The sequence below is a fragment of the Notolepis coatsorum genome, assembly GCF_963971535.1.
Source record: "Notolepis coatsorum genome assembly, chromosome: 1".
Classification (NCBI taxonomy): Eukaryota; Metazoa; Chordata; class Actinopteri; order Aulopiformes; family Paralepididae; genus Notolepis; species Notolepis coatsorum.
Genome location: NC_140165.1, coordinates 234332036 through 234351979, shown reverse-complemented (window position 1 = coordinate 234351979; position 19944 = coordinate 234332036). Strand labels below are relative to the sequence as shown.

The window sequence follows — 19944 nt, the reverse complement described above, 5'->3', positions numbered from 1 at the left end:
TGTATAGCAGTGGTCCAGTGTGTTATTACTTACCATTTCATCTTCTAATAAGGTTGGGTGGTCCTCTCTGGCAGAGAGACATGATTTGCACTGGCATCTATTTCTCTATATAAAGCCATTGTTGGAGATAGTCCCCCGTATATCACTTCATTATTGCATTGGTCTACTGGACCTTATCATACTCATTCCAATGATTGGCTTACACACTTCAGATCCACAGTTCATTGAGTTGAATTCGCAATGATTTGCAAGACGAAATGAAGGTTGAATGAAATGAATGAATGACCTCGGCTGGGACACGGACAGCGGACCTGCACGTCTCTCTCCTTGTGTGAGATAAAGTCACTTCAAAACACACACACACACACACACACACACACACACACACACACACACACACACACACACACACACAAAACACACAGGCAATTACAGGATTCAACACAAAGTCACTCCCCCAAATGATTAAGCCCGTTATGTAAATGTGAGCTGTTTTTCCCTTGTGGCCAAATCTCCCCCCTCCCCCCTTATCCTTCCCCCCTTTCCTTGCCAGTGTTGTGCTGAATAGAGGTGACAGGTTCTAGCAGGGGGGGGGGGGTAGTTGTCTACTATTACTGTGGTTATGATTATTTCTTTTTTTTAACAAGATAGTTTTGTTGTGGATATAATATGTGTGTATTTTGGGTGTGACATTTGTGTCCTCCCTGCAGCCAGGGACTCCCGCACAGAGCCACGGGGCAGGGCCTCAGGTCAGACCATGGCATGGGACTGAGTTTAAGTGTGTGCGTGTTCTGTTTGTCTGTTTGAGCACAACGGCGCCCCATATCCCAATCACTGTCCCCTCCGAGTCTACTCTGCCCTGGCTCGACCGTCTAGACTCCATGGGACCGAGGAAACGAATAGCTTCCCAGCGAAGACGTCAATCGATGGACGTTAATTTGAGTTGCCGTGGTGATGACATGGCGTCTCGCCTCTCGTCCCGTGGTGAATTCCTTCCGCTGTAATCACATTTTAAGCTTTAGGAAAAAGATGATTTTGCCGTTTTATCCGTGTGTGGTCCATTTGAACAAGGCTTGTTTAAGTATTGTTGGCTAATACAGAGAAATGGAGAAATTCGCGTTTTCCCCACACCTTAATATGATTTCAGTGCCAGGAATTCATTATGGAATGAGAGACATGACACCACCACAGCATCGTAGTGAGTAGTGACTTTATTGATTACTATGTTCACCGGGAAGCTATTTGTTTACGTCTTGATGTGGCAAGTTCAGACCCAATGGAGAGCTAGCTTGTGTAGTGTTCAATAGGTCTGACTATCTAGGTCTGACCACTGCATATCTGGGCAAGGCCCCGCCTTGTAGCGTGTGATTGGCTGAGACGCTCTCTCCACTTTGGTCTCCCACTCCCTCTTATTTACAGTTTAAAGTTTGTTAGCCTCTGACTCTTAACGTTGCAGTCTCATTCATTCATGATTCACCGCGATTAACACAGCAGTAGATTGCTTAGGCCCCCATCTATTGGCGAAGATTGCTGAGACAATTTATAGACAATGAAGTGGCTAATTAGGTAGCTAACAAACAACCTGTTGGATTATATTCATTGATATCCCATCATAGAAGACTTGAGCGACGATAAGGCTGGCTAGCATAACGTTAGCCTCTAACTCCAGTGGAGAGAGGGAGACCAGAGTCTGGGAGCGTCTCAGCCACTCGCAGGTCGGAGGCCACGGCAGTTCGTCCCATTAGGTGGTAGCGTCTCGCCCAGAGATGCAGTGGGATTCTCCATCACCTGACGCACCGTAGTATTTAGATCTCAAGTTGTCTGGATAAGTCAAATCAGTCGGGTTGTATATATTTTTATCCCCTCACAATTCTGTGTATGTCAGTGGAGGTTGTCCCAAGGTTGGCAGTGCTCAACACACACACCACAAGCTGCTGACCACCCACCCACATACACACCAACCATACAAGATGAGGAATGTCAGCCTGTTGTGCGACTAGTTTATTTATAGGTTGTGACATCACACCTGCCCGGCCCTCCTCATAGCCTGCACTCGCTTTGGCTGTGTGTGTGTGCGTGCTATCCTTCACCAACTCTTAGTTGTTTTTGTAATGATTGAGTGCCCTCTTCCCAGCTCTAAGCTGCTCAATGCTATCTCTTCATCTTCATCCTCCCACTTCTTTATTCCCTCATCCCCCTCTCTACTCTCTCTCTCTGACCTTTCTCTCCTTCCTCTCCATCCCTCCAAGCCTCTGTACGAGAGCGATCCATCACGTTCACTAGCTAAATAATAGATGTTTGACTTTACATCCGAGGTCAGATGGGGAGGAGGGGGGGGGGTCAACGCTAGGTCAGCTTCCTAGACGACCGGGATCGTCCTCCAAATCCATTCCTGAGATTTTCACCAGGCGGAGGAAGGATATCTCCACCCTCTGCTTAATTCCGCGGCAACGAGGGAAGAGGCGGCAGCGACGCAGGAAGAAAAGATCAAAGGACAAACGGGGCACATTGATTAGCGTCGAGCGTGGCGTGGTAGGCGGGGGGCGTCGGGCGGATGCCAGCGTGGGGCACGATGCGCTTGGCAGGAAACAAATCCCAGAGATTAACGCCCACCCGTGTCAGCCAGGATGTCACGTCTATAAAGAACCGCGGCTGTGACCCCTTTTTATTGTACCGTCATCTCTTTATCTGTAACCGTCTCTCTCGACTCCTGGCGGAAAGAGAACAAAGGCTCCGGTTCAGAGTTGAGGACTTGAGCACGATGTGCTGAATATAATTAAACTAGATTAAAATGTATCGTCATCGTACAGCACAAGTGTAGAGTACAAAGAAAAGAAGTGTGGCATCCAACCAACCAGAGTGCAAATGTAACGGCAAAGTGCAATAGTGATATATACGATGTACAGGTGATTTTAAACTGGGTCTAAAATATACTAATTACTAATTAGTACTACGGAGTAATAGTGCTAATCAGATGTATGTACAGAGTTGTAGTATTAATATGTACAGTGATACAGGTATAAAGACATTATGGTAGTAAGTCATACTGGCCAGCAGTGTAAGTAGTAAGAGTGGGTATACTAGGGGATATGTACAAATATATTATGTATAGAGCATATAGATGTAGTAATACAAAAGTCATGTGGGAGAAGATGGTCGTATTCAGGTTGCTTCTCTCTGTACTTGGACGGTGTATATAAGAAATATGTGAATGTCTTGTGTACGATGTAGATGAAAATGTAGAGATAAGGATCGCAATAGGGATTGCTCATTTCATCTAGCTGTAATTCGCACAACGCAAGGATTCGGTGTCCTCTGATGACATCACCGGTGGCCACATTCCAACTCATTAACTCTCAATAACTGTCAAACTAAATGAATGTGTGTGAACAGTTTTGGAGTCTCAGGATACATGTGAGATTGTGTACAAAATAAATCAGCGTTTTTTGGTGCCCTTTAAAAAAAAAAATGCGAGTCTGAATGCAGGCATCTAGGGACCCGCGCCTCCTTCGGGGGGCACACCGCTCCCCCTGTGCTGCTTTAGAGACAGACCCTCGGGTCTGAGTGGGGATTTAGTGCAACTTGACTTTAGTACGTCCGCGCCGTGCACACTCTAATCGGAGCCAAAGAGACGAGCATAGGTGGGAAGAATGGAGAGAGACCTGGAGCAGTTGTGGCAAAGAGATGAAGAAGAAGAAGATGATGAAGGTTTATATTGTTGCCAATAAAATCGAGGCAACTGAGATGTTTATTTCCATGTAACGTATCGATCGACGCAAAACCTGAACATTTGACTCTTTTGAGAAAACTGGAAAAAGAATTACACCCTCCGGTCTGTGCTGGGTTGGAACCAACAACATTTGCGTTACTGGTCAGCTTCCCTACATCTAGTTATATCCTGCTACCCCCCCCATGCCACCCCAGGGGAAAACATGAAGAAAAGTGGGATTTGATCCCAGAGCGGCAGGGTTAGGTGTGTCGTTGCCACAACAACAGGCATTCCTCTACTCCTTCCTTCTATCCCTTTCACTGGCTATCCTCACCTGCCATTGGTCTCCTGTTTAATAAAAGTTTCTAACGTTCTCTTTGTTTACTATACTCACCAGATGACAGTAAACGACCTCCCAAGGCTCCAACGTTTGGAGACTTCATGTCCCAGGGCCGGTCCCAGGGGGGGCGAGGGGAGAGGGGTCGAGGACGGGGAAGAGGTGGACCGAGACAGAGCTACAGGTGGGTTTGACTTCACTTTCTACTGATAAGCTCCCGTTGTTGAAGTCACGCTCAAGTTGTACACGGTGACGTTCTTTTTAGATGCAAAGCGCCTCTATTGCCTCCATGCTACGTTATCGTGGATTCAGGCAGAAGGCAAACTGGATATAATGTTAGTGGACGGGAGCAGGACGGTAGAATTAGGCGAGGCCGGCATACAGCGGTAACGGTAGACGGCATTGCCATCAAAGGTTCAAATATTTTAACTTTTTGCCGTCCTCCATCACAGAATTTACAACCAGATGTTACGTGACCACAAGATGTTACAGATGTTACATGACCACAAGATGTTACAGATGTTTTTTTTTTTATCCACTTTTTCTCCCATTTTCTATATTTTTCTCCCATCCCAATTTCGTATCATCCAATTCAACCCTCCCCTGTCACGAACGCTGTTTCTTGCCTCCCACAAGCCGGCTGCAATGTGGACTAAGTCATACATAGCACAAGTCCCCTCCGGTACTTGAGGTAACAGCAGTCGCATCTTTTCACCTGCGCAGCTCGATCTCTCAGTGGCGAGGAGTAACGCGTGGTAGGCTCACGCTGCCCCCGACACTTCCTGATTCCACTGCGCAGGCGCACCAACCGACCTGTAGGAGTCGCTGTCCACAACGCCCGATCCCCACCCATCAGTTTCCCACCCCCTAATACGGCCAATGTGTATTAGTATGAACGACCAGCTAAACTGAAAGCAAATGTGGAGCGCTGGGCTCGAACTGACGAGCCCAGCGTCTCCAGCATTTCGTGGCGAGCGTCTTGCCCACTACGCCACGTAGCCGCCCTAAGATGTTACAGATGTTACGTGACCACAAGATGTTACAGATGTTACGTGACCACAAGATGTTACAGATGTTACGTGACCACAAGATGTTATAGATGTTACGTGACTACAAGATGTTACAGATGTTACGTGACCACAAGGTGTTACAGATGTTACGTGACCACAAGATGTTACAGATGTTACGTGACCACAAGATGTTACAGATGTTACGTGACCACAAGATGTTACAGATGTTACGTGACCACAAGGTGTTACAGATGTTACGTGACCAGATGTTACAGATGTTATGTGACCACAAGATGTTACAGATGTTACGTGACTACAAGATGTTACAGATGTTACGTGACCACAAGATGTTACAGATGTTACGTGACCACAAGATGTTACAGATGTTACGTGACCACAAGATGTTACAGATGTTACGTGACTACAAGGTGTTACAGATGTTACGTGACCACAAGATGTTACAGATGTTACGTGACTACAAGATGTTACGTGACTACAAGGTGTTACAGATGTTACGTGACTACAAGGTGTTACAGATGTTACGTGACTACAAGGTGTTACAGATGTTACGTGACTACAATGTGTTACAGATGTTACGTGACCACAAGGTGTTACAGATGTTACGTGACTACAAGGTGTTACAGATGTTACGTGACTACAATGTGTTACAGATGTTACGTGACTACAGGATGTTACAGATGTTACGTGACCACAAGGTGTTACAGATGTTACGTGACCACAAGGTGTTACAGATGTTACGTGACTACAAGGTGTTACAGATGTTACGTGTAACGTGTTATATCTGGACGAAGAGGCTCATGCGCCTCAAACACCTAATATGTGTTTGAAATCTTACTGAGATTCTGCTAAAACCATGACATAAGGCAGCCGACTAACAGAGTTTAGTTTAGTTTATTTGACCAAAGCACGGGTAATAAAAAACAACTTTCATTCAGCGCCAAGGACAATAATGACTTTACAAGGTAAAGTCCAGCACTTATTTCCATCATGGATCCGTGTTGTTACTGGGACAGTACAATACACAAACAGATACAGATATTTACATGAAAACATCTTAAAAAGACCGTCACCTATGACAATACTACCTGCATTACAGATACATAGAAATATACTACTAAAACTAACGTTTTGAGAGGAAATATATGGAGTTTGTTTATGCTATATTATTGAACTAGCGCTAACCAGCCTTCTCGAAGAGCAAAGTCACTGCTAGCTAGCTAGCTAGCTTGCTGGTAAACAATACCATTGCCATAGCAACATGCCGTCCCATTATTTTCTCTTTGCCGCGCCGTCCTAAAAGTGCCGTCCACTGCCAAACACGGCATCATTCAGTAATTCACTCACACTTAACCAATCACCATGATTCACTCACACTTGACCACAAGCACGGCGCTTTGTGTACAAGCAGATCAATCTGCACGCGGATGCTTTGGTAATGGTATTAGACTGGAAACATGCTAAATTGCTCTTTTTTTGTGTGCGTGTTGTCTCTGTGTCTAAACGACTGCTGAAATAACTCTTGTGCCCTTGGCAGCATGCACGACAACCGCTGGGAGGGGGAGCGGGAAGAAGAGGAGAAGGAAAAGGAGGACACAATGAAGAGGGAGAGGACTGAGAAGAAGGAGAGGGAGGAGGAGAAGCCTAAAGCTGCCTTGCCACAGAAGGTACCCGGTTGCACTCGGGAATGTGCACCACTTCAGATTATAGTCTAATGATATAGATAATATGGATAATCTACAGCCATAGTGACTCAATGATTGATGATTCTGTGTCTTCGAAAATGTTTTTCAGTGTACTTTGTATTGTAATTATTTACATTTAATTAAATTTAATGGAACTGTGAAACTCTAGTCTAGATTAGTGTTTATTTTTTCATTCCCGAAAAAAGGTGTATATTTAACAGTCCAGCTTTAAGATTCACCCTCACAGTCACACTTTCTTTCCCATTTGCTGTTCCCCCGGGTAATGTTGTTGTCAACCTAGGTCACACAATCCTTAACAAAAGGCTGATTCCTCGTTCTGTTCGTCCTCAGGTGGAGGAGAAGAGCGTGGATGGAGAGGAGGACGAGGACGAGTGGGAGGACGCCAGCGATGGAGAAAACATGGAAGAAGGGAGCGAAGACTCCTCGGACGACGATTCCGACCTTGGCGAGAAAAGAGACACCCAGACGGAGAAGGCGAGCAGGAAGGTCAAGTCGGCCGCCTCCTCCCCTCCCTCTGGCCCCTCAGCACGGAGCCCCAAAGAGCAGCGCTCCCCCAGGCCAAAGGTCCACATCCCCGCTCCCACGGCCACCCAGGACTCCCCGGAGGGGGCCAAGCCCCTCAGCCCCTTCCTCCCGCTGGACGGCCATCAGCCCGTGACGGACTGGGGGGAGGAGATGGAGTTGCAGTCCCCTCGGACCAGCATAGGGGGAGAGAGCCCTCTGAAGCCTCCCAGCGCAGAGTCCAGCCCCCCGCAGGCCAAGACCCAGCCGCGGACCGAGAGCCCGGCACCCAGCCCCAGCAGAGCTGCCCCTAGCAAACCTGCCCCTAGCCCGGCCCCCAGCAAACCTGCCCCTAGCCTGGCACCCAGCAAACCTGCCCCTAGCCCGACACCCAGCAAACCTGCCCCTAGCCCGGCACCCAGCAAACCTGCCCCTAGCCCGGCACCCAGCAAACCTGCCCCTAGCCCGGCACTCAGCAAACCTGCCCCTAGCCCGGCACCCAGCAAACCCGCCCCTAGCCCGGCACCCAGCAAACCCGCCCCTAGCCCGGCACCCAGCAAACCCGCCCCTAGCCCAGCACCCAGCAAACCCGCCGAGCGGGAGAAGGAGCAGAACACGCAGACAGGTAGGGGGGAGCGGTCTGGACTGGAATAATGACTGTATTGTTGGTGGTAATAACGGTCTGTTTTTTTTAACATTAAAGGGATCTATTTGCTGCTATGAAATCTGGTCAGTGCAGGTGTCCACTAAGTGGATGATTGCCTTCATTCATACCACATTATTCTACCATATCACTTCTACTCTTCTCTGTTATTCCACTTCTGTTTTCTCTGCCGCCCTCTCATCTCTCTCTGGTATAACAGCAGCACACGTGGAGAAGGAGTGTGGGCTGGAAAAGTGAAATTGAGCACATCTCTCTCCCTTTCTGTCTCTCCCTCTCTGTCTCCCCCTCTCTGTCTCCCCTTCCCTTCTCGCCTTCTCTCTCCGTCTCGCTCTCCCTCTCCTTCATTCAGCAGTAGCACCTGTGACTCCCAGACAGACTGTGGTGGTATCGGAACCAGAACCTGTGACTCCTCCAGAGGAGCTGAAGCCCAGACAGACTGTGGTGGTATCGGAACCAGAACCTGTGACTCCTCCAGAGGAGGTGAAGCCCAGACAGACTGTGGTGGTATCGGAACCAGAACCTGTGACTCCTCCAGAGGAGCTGAAGCCCAGACAGACTGTGGTGGTATCGGAACCAGAACCTGTGACTCCTCCAAAGGAGCTGAACCCCAGACAGACTGTAGTGGTACCAGAACCAGAACCTGTGAGTTCTCCAGAGGAGCTGAAGCCCAGACAGACTGTGGTGGTATCGGAACCAGAACCTGTGACTCCTCCAGAGGAGCTGAAGCCCAGACAGACTGTGGTGGTATCGGAACCAGAACCCACAGCTACTGACTCGTCATCTGCCCGGGTCACTGTGATGGAGGCTACGACAAACCAGAACACACCTGCTACTCCTCCACAGGGTAAACCGCACACACACACACACACACACAGCAGACTTTTAATTTTTTCAAATACCACTCCCGACTCCCGAGCCTCTACCTCCGTCAATCATTTGACGATCTCAAAGATTATTGGACAGGGTTGTAACCAATGAGTCTGGCTTTCCAATGATACCCCACGTGGGAATGAGCGAATCAGGGATCTAGGTGAAATGTCACGAGCGCAAACGGGAAGAGAAATTTCTGCGGAATGCATTGGAGTCGATGAGGAAATCGTTTTCTGCAGCCTTTTTTTTTATTATTATATACTTTTTACCAAAACCCCCCTAATCACTAATTTTTCTGAACGGATTTTTATTAAATTTGGACATGTACTACACAAGACTAGTATGGACCCAGGGTGTTTTTTCAACCATACCAATTTATTTGAAAATACTACTTCTGGACTACTAACTACTACAGAAAAACGTGAGTAACATGTTTTTCTACAACTCAAGTTCAGACCTATGTTACTCTATTTCATTAGCACTGAAAGTGAATTTTCTTTATTATATCAAAAACATCTTTCAGAAGAGACCAGGTTCATGCATGTGCTATAAGTATAAAGTATAGTATTTTGGTTTGCAAAAAAAGTATGCAGTCCTCAAGTTCAAGTAAAAAAAGGCGACTTTTGGGGGCGCCTGTTAACCTCTCCTCTTGGTTCTAGTTAGTAGTCTAGTCTAGTTAATGAGTTGGCGTCGTTCTGTCGTTTTTTTTGGGAGGCCGGTGAGGACTGCATTACAGTAGATTTATTAATCATTTCACAACTGGGTAGGAACAGCATGATGTAGGTAACTTTACCAGAGGTCAGCATCGTGAAGAGATGAGAAAAACATAATTCTCCTGAAAGTGAAATAATAATAATAATAATAATAATAATAATAATAATAATAATAATAATAATAATAATAATAATAATAATAATAATAACAACATACATTTCACAATGAAATCTCAGTGCTACAGGTTAAAAACAAAGCAAAGATAGAAAAATTAGACAAAGAAATAAAAGATGTAAGCAACAGTTAAAATAGGCAAAGCCATAAAATAGGCAAAGCCACACTTTGACTGCCACGCAATTCGGTTTACCCTTAGAATGCCAGCCTTCTAGTAGTTTCGGTGGTTGTTGCACTATGTTTGTGAAGCTGTGTGTGTGTTCTGTATTATAGCTGTAGAGACACGGTGTGGCTCATTTTGACAAACATTACTTGTAGTCCAGCATGGGAATAATAGTTTGTTTCCACACACTGTAGTTTGTAGTGTATTACACGCTAAACATCACGCATTTCCAAGATAATATAGTACAGGGGAGGAAACTAACTTTTTGGCTTACCAGCCAACTGGCGAGTATCTGATTTTTTTTTACCAGCCAAACAGATTTTTTACCAGACAAAAAAAATCGCTAATTGTGATAATTACTTCTTTGTATGTCAAGCTGCGTCAATGTTGTGTATGCATCTGGGTAGGCACACTGCCTTTAATACAGCACGGTGGTCTTACGACAGTGCTGTGAAGTACCGTCAAGTGTTGTGGTAACGTCAGTTGGGTTGGTGTGCTGTTGTGCACAGTGCACTGGTTGAGCTAGCCCCTTTCGTGACTGCGATGTGCAAGCCAGGGGCTTTTGAGCATGAAATAAAATGTCTAACCTTACGTCGTAGTCCGGTGCTTTTTTGGAAACATTATAGTCATAACAGAAACAGATACACCTAGCTGGCTGCTTTGAGCACACGGGGCTAACGTTAGCTAGCAAGCAGCTATAGCTAAAACGCTAACTAGAAGCTAACCACTGTATACAGTTCCAGTAGACTAACATTACACCTCTGTGATTTAAATGTGTCCTTAGTAACTTATACTCGAGGGTTGTACTAGGGTTGGATGCAGTTCCCCGTTGGTCAGTCAGTCTGTTTTCCATCTTCTGCTGTGTTTAACGTTATCTGTTTGCGAGTGCTCCTGATGGCTAGCCTAGTACCGCGGGACTTTTATTATATGTCCGCGGGTTGGCCAGTACTGCGCAAACGTTTATTAAACATTATATGTCCGCGGGTGGTCTTGTGCAGTGCTCTCGTGGCACTGTCAACTAAAGCGAACACTCAGAAGACGCGCACCGTTTGCCAGTGCAGTGATTGCAGAATGTTTTATTTTTTTTTATACTCGCCAGCAGGGGAGGAAACTAACTTTTTGGCTTACCAGCCAACTGGCGGGTATCTGATTTTTTTTACCAGCCAAACGTAAAAAATACTAGCATTTGGCCAGTAAAGTGGCCTAATTTCCTCCCCTGATATAGTATTTTTTCATAGATCGCGAGATAAAACGCGTCATGTGCAATAAGCCCAAACCGTTCTGGCTGATCCCCTGAAACCCTGAATACTCCCAAATCAAAGGTATATGACATATATATATATACCATCACAAAACTATGATTGTGTTTGCCGAGCATGTTTTTCGTCCGGTGAAACACAACTGTGATCGTTAGAAAAACACGTTTCAGAAAATAGACATAGAATGTACCTTACCTTAGCCAGAAGGTATTCCAAGAATAATAATTCTAAGTGATCGCATCGCCATCGTGATTACCAGTGTATATGTCTATACACGTTTCGATGGTCAAATACGCTTAGGCGACGGAATTCCTAGGCGATCAATGTGAATCTATGTCCCAGCAGGAGGAGTGTCCACTGGCCAAGCAGAAATGAAAGTTAGAGTGTGATTCAACCCAAGTGATCGCAGTTCAGACACGGACGATACCGCCACGATCGGCATTGCAGTTCTAATGTGTGGGGATGGTCGAAAATGATGCAGATCGCTCTGGGCAAGTCTGTAGAGCGGGGATCAAAGTAAAAAGATCAAATGATCCAAAAATGACTTTTTACGTTTTTGGCACTCAACCGTTGATGCCCAATAACGACTTTTTACGTTTTTGGCACAGAAAGTGTTAAGAAGGAGCCTTGTATTTAACAAATCCTGTGAAATCAAAAAAAATTCTAAATTGAATGTCGTCCTTTCTCTCATCAGACAAACCAGACTCCCCTCCCTCCCCCCCGGCCCGCGCCTCCTCTCCCCCGGCGCAGGAGGCCACGGACGGCTCCTCTGAGGACAGCTCCTTTGAGTCCAGTGAAGAGGAAGGCAGTTACTCTGAGTCCAGTGAAGGGGAAGACAGTGAGCCAGCTGCCGCCCCCCAGCCAGCGGGGACAGACGGCGGGTCAGGGTCTTCGGAGCCACAGCCGTCCTCAGGTGCGGTCCACATCAGTGACTTTGAGACGGTGGCTTACCGTAAGAAGTCTCTCTGACTTCCACCTACCACCTCCACGCGCCACTAACCGCCAACCTCCTCCCCTGCTCCTCCTGCACCTCCCTCTTGTATCTGCCGGGTCTGTTCTCCCTCTTTCATTTCACGGCTGGCTTGCTTGGTGCTGTGTGCACGCGCTCCCTCCAGGCTAAATACATAACCATGGCTGCTGTTGATTGGCGGCATGGCTCACACCTGTTGACACGCACCCGCTCATAAACACATGCACACAAAACACACTGTGTGCCGTCATTGCATCCGTTCACCCTTTCTGACCAATCGGACCCGCGTGTTGTCGTTGAGACTCCTCCTCCTCCTCCTCCACCTGTCCTCCTCCTCCAATGGACTAAAAGTACCAATTCCGACTCCACTGGCCGCCTGTCCCCTCTGCTCACTGTGTTGAAAAACCCCGCCCTCCACCAAAAATGTGTTTTACCTTCTTTGTGGTGTGAACTCTGTCCTGCTTTGCTCGCTCTCTATATCCACGGCTCGGGTGAAATTGCTTGTAACTGCATGGCATGCTGCCTGTCTTACCCTAGGTGACTGGTACCCCCACCCCCTCTCTCTCTCTCCTTCCTTTGTTTGCTAATCATACAACTGAGGTACGGGTGATGAGAGGGTGGGTGTGCTCCTTTGCTTACTGCTTCTGATTGTCTGTAGCGGTGGTCAGCCCAATATAATCTAAATGTAAATATTATAGTGGTGCATTGGGCGCCAGACAGGCTAAAACCTGTGAATTAAATTAAATAAGCGAAATTAAAGCTTACTGTCGATACCGGTTAGCTCTAGGTAACCTCCACTACAAAAATGAGCATGTGATAAGGTTTGAAATAAGAGGCAGGCAAACAGTATTCAGTGAAATAATATATACTGTATTCAAATTATTAAGTGCAAAACGGATACATAGAATACAAGTGAAAAAGGGTAATAAGTAAAATAAAACAAACAGTCCAGTTGGGTGTGTGCTCAGTGAGTGTGTGTGTGTGGGGGGGTAGCAGGCTGGGGTAGGCTGAAGTGGTGGCTGAGGAGAGCTTGGGGGTTGTAGGAGGGAGCTGGGAGAACAGGGACAATGGAGACCTTGAGTGTCAAAGTGCAATATGGTCACGTCCGGGTTATTTGGGGTTTTGAAGACGGGTGACAGTTCAGTGAAGTAGTGAAATGAAAAGGACGGTGATAACTTATCAGTCGGTTTTCACTGGTGTCTTCTCTCCACTGGTGTCTTCTCTTCAAGGGTGATCTTGGAACCTCTGATCAGCCATATCATGCCACTGGATCCATGAGAACTCCATTTTGATTCCTCCAAATCGACTTATTTATATTGCTTTCTTTGTTTGCTTCGTTCAAGTTTGGTCTCTGTCCTTTCTTGCTCTCACTCCACTCTGCTTGCTTGCTCTGCTCCACTTGCTCTGCTGCCCATGCTGCAATCAACTTAGCACTTAGACTGCCTGCCTTAAAGGGGCAGTGCCAATAGGCTACTCTGCTACACATATGACCTTGTGATAGGGCTGGGCGATATATCGAGTATACTCGATGTATCGCGGCTTGTTCTACGTGAGATGTAGTAAATTACTATATCGTGAACATCGAGTATATGTTGTCACGTCGCGGCTGATATGAGACTTGCTTTAGTGCAGAGCGTTCCCCTCATTTCATTATAGACAGACCAGCGCGGACCTTAAATGACATGCAATTTTTTTTATTTTTTTTTTTTCCAACATGAAACAAAACATATATCACAAACAATACAATAATAATACATAAAAAGACTTCCCAAGACAATAACTTAACACCACATGACAAGACAATAACTGATACAGACTGTACAGTGATCATCCTACATGGACACTCGCTCGTTCTCCCCCCCCTCCCCCCCCCCAAGGACCTCAACATGAGTCACACTCACAATACATTATTCAGTAAAAAAAAAAATCAAAACAAAACAAATTCCCAAACTTATATGCGTTCTTTTAACTTTGCCACTGCAGCTAACCAAATTGCGATATTAGATTCCTTAACCCCTACAACACGTGCCGTGGATATCTCCAAATAGATCACATCAAGGTAGGTGAGAAACCATACCTTCGGGCAGAGTTTGTCTGGGTGAAACCAACGTGAGGCAATCAATTTTTTTGCGGCTGTGAGGCCGGCCAAAATGAGTCTTTTCACCTGTATAGAGGTCGGTAATTGAGAGAGATCATTCAATAACAATACAGAAGGAGATACAGGTATGGTTAAAGAGAAAATGTCCGAAAGCTGATATGTAACATTTTCCCAGAAACCCACAGGGGGGCATTCCCAGTACATATGCATAAATGTACCTGTGGTGCCGTTTGGACACAAGGTACATAAAGAGTCAGGTCTGAGACCCATTGAATTCAATCGTCTAGGGGTTAAATAAGTCCTGTGAATAAAATGTAGGTGAATCTGTTGGTGATCTGGGTTGTGTGAGGATAACTGAACATTTTCCCAGACTGCATCCCAATCAAAATCTACATCCAACTCCGGGACATCCTTTCTCCAAATCGTATCCAGGGGAACGTCTTTATACGAGGACATGAGTAAATGGCGATAAAAGTCAGAAACGAAGCCTCTCGATGTCTCTTTGTCATAAAATAATTTGTGAAAGCGGTGATGCACTAGTGGAGCGTCCCATGGCACTCCATGAGCCTTCAGAGCTGCTCTTATTTGTAAATAAAAGAAAAAGGAGGTTCCGGGGAGATCATATCCGTTGGATATATCCTGAAAAGAGCTGAGACCAGAGTTATCGAAGATATCCCCCAATGTGTGTATGCCTTTCTTTTCCCATCTAGGGTATCTAATAGGTTGTTGTCCAATAAGGAGAAGATTGTTATTAAATGGAGGGGAATGCGTGTGCCATTGTTGGCGTTTTTACCCCCTTTCTGAGTGTCACGCCAAGTCTGGATCACATGTGTGATAAGAGGGCCAAATCGTAATTTACATTGTTTAATTTGTTATGTTGGTATACACAATATCCTGAAGTCTATATGGGGACACCAACTTCTCCTCCAATGGTCGCCAAGATACAGCTGCTTGAGCGTCAAACCAAGTGATCAAAGGTCTCAGAGAGAAAGCTTGAAAATAATATTTAAAGTCTGGAAATGCTAAGCCCCCATCGAGTTTACTCCTTTGGGCAGTTGATCTCTTCAAGCGCGGGCGTTTATTGTTCCAAACAAATGTATATGAGGCAGAGTGCAATTTCTGCCAGTAACCAGCAGGAGGAGGTAACGGGAGCATGGAGCTGATAAAGTTAATTCTGGGTAAAATATTCATTTTAATTATTGACGCACAGGCCTGTAATGAATTTTTTAATTTGTACCATCTGTTAAAGTAATTCGTAATCCTGTCACCCAAGCTGGAGTAATTATACCTTACCGTCTGGCTAATAGTGGGGAATATTTCAATCCCGAGACATTTAAAGTGCTCCACCATAAGTATGTTTGCCGGTAGGATGGTAGCCTTCGCAGGCTCATTAAGTGGAAGGAAGGCAGATTTTGGCCAGTTGATCTTAAAGCCGGACAGGCTGCCAAATTCATCTATCACGCCGAGCAGATGAGGTAGAGAGACGGAGGGATTCTGCATAAACAGGAGTACATCATCTGCGTATAAGGTAATATGGTGATGTGTGCCCTGAATTGAAATAGGAGATATAATTTGGGATTGTCTTATGTATTGAGCTAGAGGTTCGAGGGATAAAGCGAAGAGTCCGGGACTAAGAGGACAACCCTGTCTAGAAGAGCGCGAGACAGAGAAGAGTGGTGAACATAACTTTCCCGTTAAGATCATGGCCGAAGGCCCAGTGTATAGAACTTTGATCATATGAATGAAGCCCTCACCCAACCCCATCCTTCTGAGAACTGCCCATAAATAAGACCACTCCAATCTGTCAAATGCCTTCATTGCGTCCAAGGACATGACCGCTGTAGGGATTGCAATATCCTTGCTGGCATTAATCACGTGCAGTAACCGTCTGATGTTGTCAGTAACCAGGCGGCCTCTTATGAAGCCGGTCTGATCAGGGTGAACTAGAGATGTCATGTGCTTTTGAAGACTGGTGGCTAGAACCTTGGCATATAGCTTAAGATCGGCTCCGAGGAGACTTAGGGGCCTGTAGCTGCCACATTCGGTGGGGTCCTTATCCTTCTTTTTTTTAAACTTTGACCAGTCAGCTGGTTCTTTTAGCGTTTATCGCTTTTTCTGGTCAAGCATGACCGACAGAAACAGGTTGAATGGGGTATAGATCGGGGGAAAGACACTCTGAGAAAATACGGCGAGTCCGGGAGTCGAACTCGTGTACCCCAGATCCGTGACGCGCACGGTTGTCCCGACGCCGAAATAGCGTCCGAGGTACGCGGTGAGCTACTGGAGCTCCCCGTCCTTATCCTTCTTAAGTAAAACAGATATAAGTGCCATATTGACATCTCTAGAAAAATTGCCCTCTTTGATTGAGTGTAAAATCATTGAGAGTAATAAGGGACCGAGTACATCCCAAAATGCAAGATAGAGTTCCGGTGGAATGCCGTCCCATCCGGGAGCCTTGCCCGTTGCATATTCGCAATCGCCTCTCTAAGTTCAACCAGCGTGATTGGTGCGGCTAGCAACCTAGCACTTTCTTCTGAGATCTGTGGTAGGTTGATTTGATCAAGAAAATCCTCCAGCTTGGTATGATTAAAGACCACCTCTGACTTGTACAAGTTGGAATAAAAAGAGCGAAATGTATCCTTAATCTTTTTGGGGTTGGTGGTTACCTCCCCCTGTTGGTTCTTAATGGAAGGGATATCCGCAAATTGCTCACTGGCACGTATCTTCATAGCTAGTAGGTGACTAGGCCTGGAGCCGTGAAACTAGTAGTGCTGTCTTGTTCTGTGCATCTGAAATTCAGATTGTTGTCTTAAAATGGAGTTAATCTCTTTTTTCACTACCTTAATTTGAAGCTCCAGTCGACTAGAGTAGTTGTGCTACAAGGAAGAGATCAACATGGCTTGAAGCTTTTCCAGTTCCTCGCGAAGATTGGATGCAAAGAGAGTAGTGTTACTTCTGATAAAACCCTTAACCGAATTCCATAGAATTCTGGGGTCCTGTACAGAGCCAACATTAAACTGCAGGAACTCAGTGAGCTTCTCTTTAAATTGCAAGTTAAACTCTCCGTTTTTCAGAAGTGTTGAGATAAAACACCATCTAGGGGCACGGGATGTTATTTTACTGAGTGAACCTTTGAGGAGGATACCTTTGTGGTCTGAAAGTGCTATGGGCAATAAGTCAACATCAAAGCTATCAAAGAGATGTGGGGAAGAAAAAACATAATCAATTCTGGAAGAGGTCTTATGTCTCGACGAGAAGAAGGTGTAATCCCTCGCGGATGGGTTGAGCGACCGCCACATATCAATTACCCCTGTGTCCTTAGACCATGACATGCAATTGTAATTTCATTACACAGACCAGCGCGGACCTTCAATGACATGCAATATAATTGTCGACGCGAGCAATGGGCTAACGTTAGCTGCTAAGTTAAACCATAAATAGGCTAAGCTAACTAGCGTTAGCTCTTAGCTGCTAACCCTGGAAGCGTTCAAAGCGGACTCCACTACACTAGTTCCATTTGTGAGAAAAGGGGGTGAGTTATATTGACGACGCTTAACAACAGAGGTTTAAAGATAACTTCATATTTATTGGTTATTCGTTTCTTGCATCCAGTTTCAATCTCCGTGTGTTCAACTTCCTGTGTTTACATTCGAGTGTGACATCATCGCCTACGGCAGCTTATACGCTCAAAACGCAAACGCGTTTCTCTCTCTCTCGCTCTCTCTACATTCAATGATTTAAAGTAGCCAAACGTTACAGTATAAATACTAACTGGATAGTTGATGATATAAACATTTCATTTCATTATCTGAAATATTCTAAAATCATTAAGTCTGCTATAAGCCATTATCCCTTTGTGTTATTTTCTCACAGTAGTGTGTGTTTGGCTAAAGTGGATAGAAAACAGTACTGTGCAAAAGTCTTAGGCACCCAATAGTTTTTATATAAAATTGTCTGAGATGTAAATAATTTTTTTTATTGGTGTGTCAGTAGACTACTCTTAGTACATTTTCATTTAATTATTTTTTAAAGCATCTTCATGGTTTAATAATGCAAACATATTTTGCAGGGACTTATTATAATCATCATATTGGCGTGACTATATGCATCAAAGGGTTAAATCAAGCATTTTTAAGTGCTTTAGAGGAAATGTCAAAATATCGCGATATATATCGTGTATCGTGATATGGCCAAAAAATATCGCGATATCATTTAGAGGCCGTATCGCCCAGCCCTAAGATCAGAACCTGACCCGTTCATTGGCTGATGGGCGCCGTGTGACACACTGACTGCATCACTCACTGTTCAGAACCATCCTGTCGGAAGAGGTTTGTCTGTTGATCTTGTTATTCAGTCCCAGGCCGAGCGGTAACGGCCTCTGTGTTGTCACGATGTTAAGTAGCCATGACCGCTCCCAAGCTCCCCCTATAATGTAGAATAATGGAAAATGGAACTATTAGCCAGCTGGGAGTTGTCCTTTTCAAAGGGAGACTAACCAAGTCTTTCTCACTTCCTGTAATGTGTCTCGTCTAAAGGGTGTGGCTGAGTGGTCTAAGCACTCGCCTCCCACCGCAGAGACCCGGCGGTTCAATTCCCGGTGTCGGCTGTACCTCCGGCTTAGTCGGTCGTCTCTACGAACCAGACCACGTGAGCGGATCGGCGCGGCCGAGAAATCCGCTCTTCGCTCTTTAAAGCTTGGTCCGCTCCGCTAATCACTCATGTTGACCCCGCCCCCAAGTCGCTCTCCGCTCGCTCCCCGCTCACCTTGAATCGAGCGCTCCCCGCTCCCCGCGCCAGATCGCTCGGCAGTTTTTTTTCTTCTTTTTTTGGAGCATGGTGTAAATGAGCTCAAACTACAACAGTCTACACCCCCTGGGCCCCTTAACAATTGTTTGTATTGAGCCGCATTGTAATTGTAGCCATTCTGCAATGTTAAATAACGTTGTTTATCCATTCACTATCTCTATTAAGCGATGATAGGCTAGCCGAGCCACAATGCTATGGTCGCTGCCATTAACGTTAGCATGTAAGCTAACGTCAACAACAATGGCGTCGATATACTTTTTCTAACTGGAGTGAGTGTGGGCGTCTCTACAGTGACAAAGCCTGAACGAACAGCCTATCACAGGTTCACCCTTCTCATTGGTTGAAAATGGCCTTCATGTTTGTACATCGCCATCTGTTGCTTTGGCATTGTACTGCATGTATATATTACATCAGTGTTAAACCACTGTGAGCGGCCTGGAGTGGATTGGAGCGGAGGAGAACTCTCGCTCCGGACGTCGCGCCGACTCATTTTAAAACCCACTCCTCGCTCACATCAAAACCGGCCGCTCCGCGCCCCGCGCCGCTCACGCTCCGATCCGCTCACATGCACTGCTACGAACACAACACGTTGCAATAGCGACTCCTACTGGTCGGTCGGGTGCCTGTTCAGCAGGAAGGGGGTCTGGGGTAGAGAGTGTGAACATCTGCGGGCGTTACGCTCTTCCAGTGAAACTTCTTGCTGTCAGGTGAAAAGAAGTGTCTGGTGACTCCACATGTATCAGAGGTAGTCAACGACCAGGAGGAGAATTGGCATAACAGCCAAATTGGTGGTTGGGAGCAAATGATAAAAAGGCACACATTTAATAATAAAATATTTAAAAAGAAAAATCATATTTGAAGTCACTGGTAAATTGCTGACAACAAAGAATAGTTAATTTGGGTAAAAAGAGCTAGAAACATTTATTTTCTTTTTCCATTTAGACC

The 19944-nt window shown here is 45.7% G+C and overlaps 1 protein-coding gene across 1 annotated transcript in view; it reads left to right on the top strand.

Moving 5' to 3' along the window:
* Positions 1-19944, top strand: part of ccdc9 (coiled-coil domain containing 9) — a 68023-nt gene that overhangs the window by 44833 nt on the left and 3246 nt on the right. Inside the window, exons 12-16 of the mRNA XM_084309202.1 lie at positions 4107-4230; positions 6612-6741; positions 7111-7906; positions 8295-8789; positions 11820-12038. Of these exons, the coding sequence (XP_084165328.1) occupies positions 4107-4230; positions 6612-6741; positions 7111-7906; positions 8295-8789; positions 11820-12038 (1764 nt within the window). The remainder of the gene's footprint in view (positions 1-4106; positions 4231-6611; positions 6742-7110; positions 7907-8294; positions 8790-11819; positions 12039-19944) is intronic.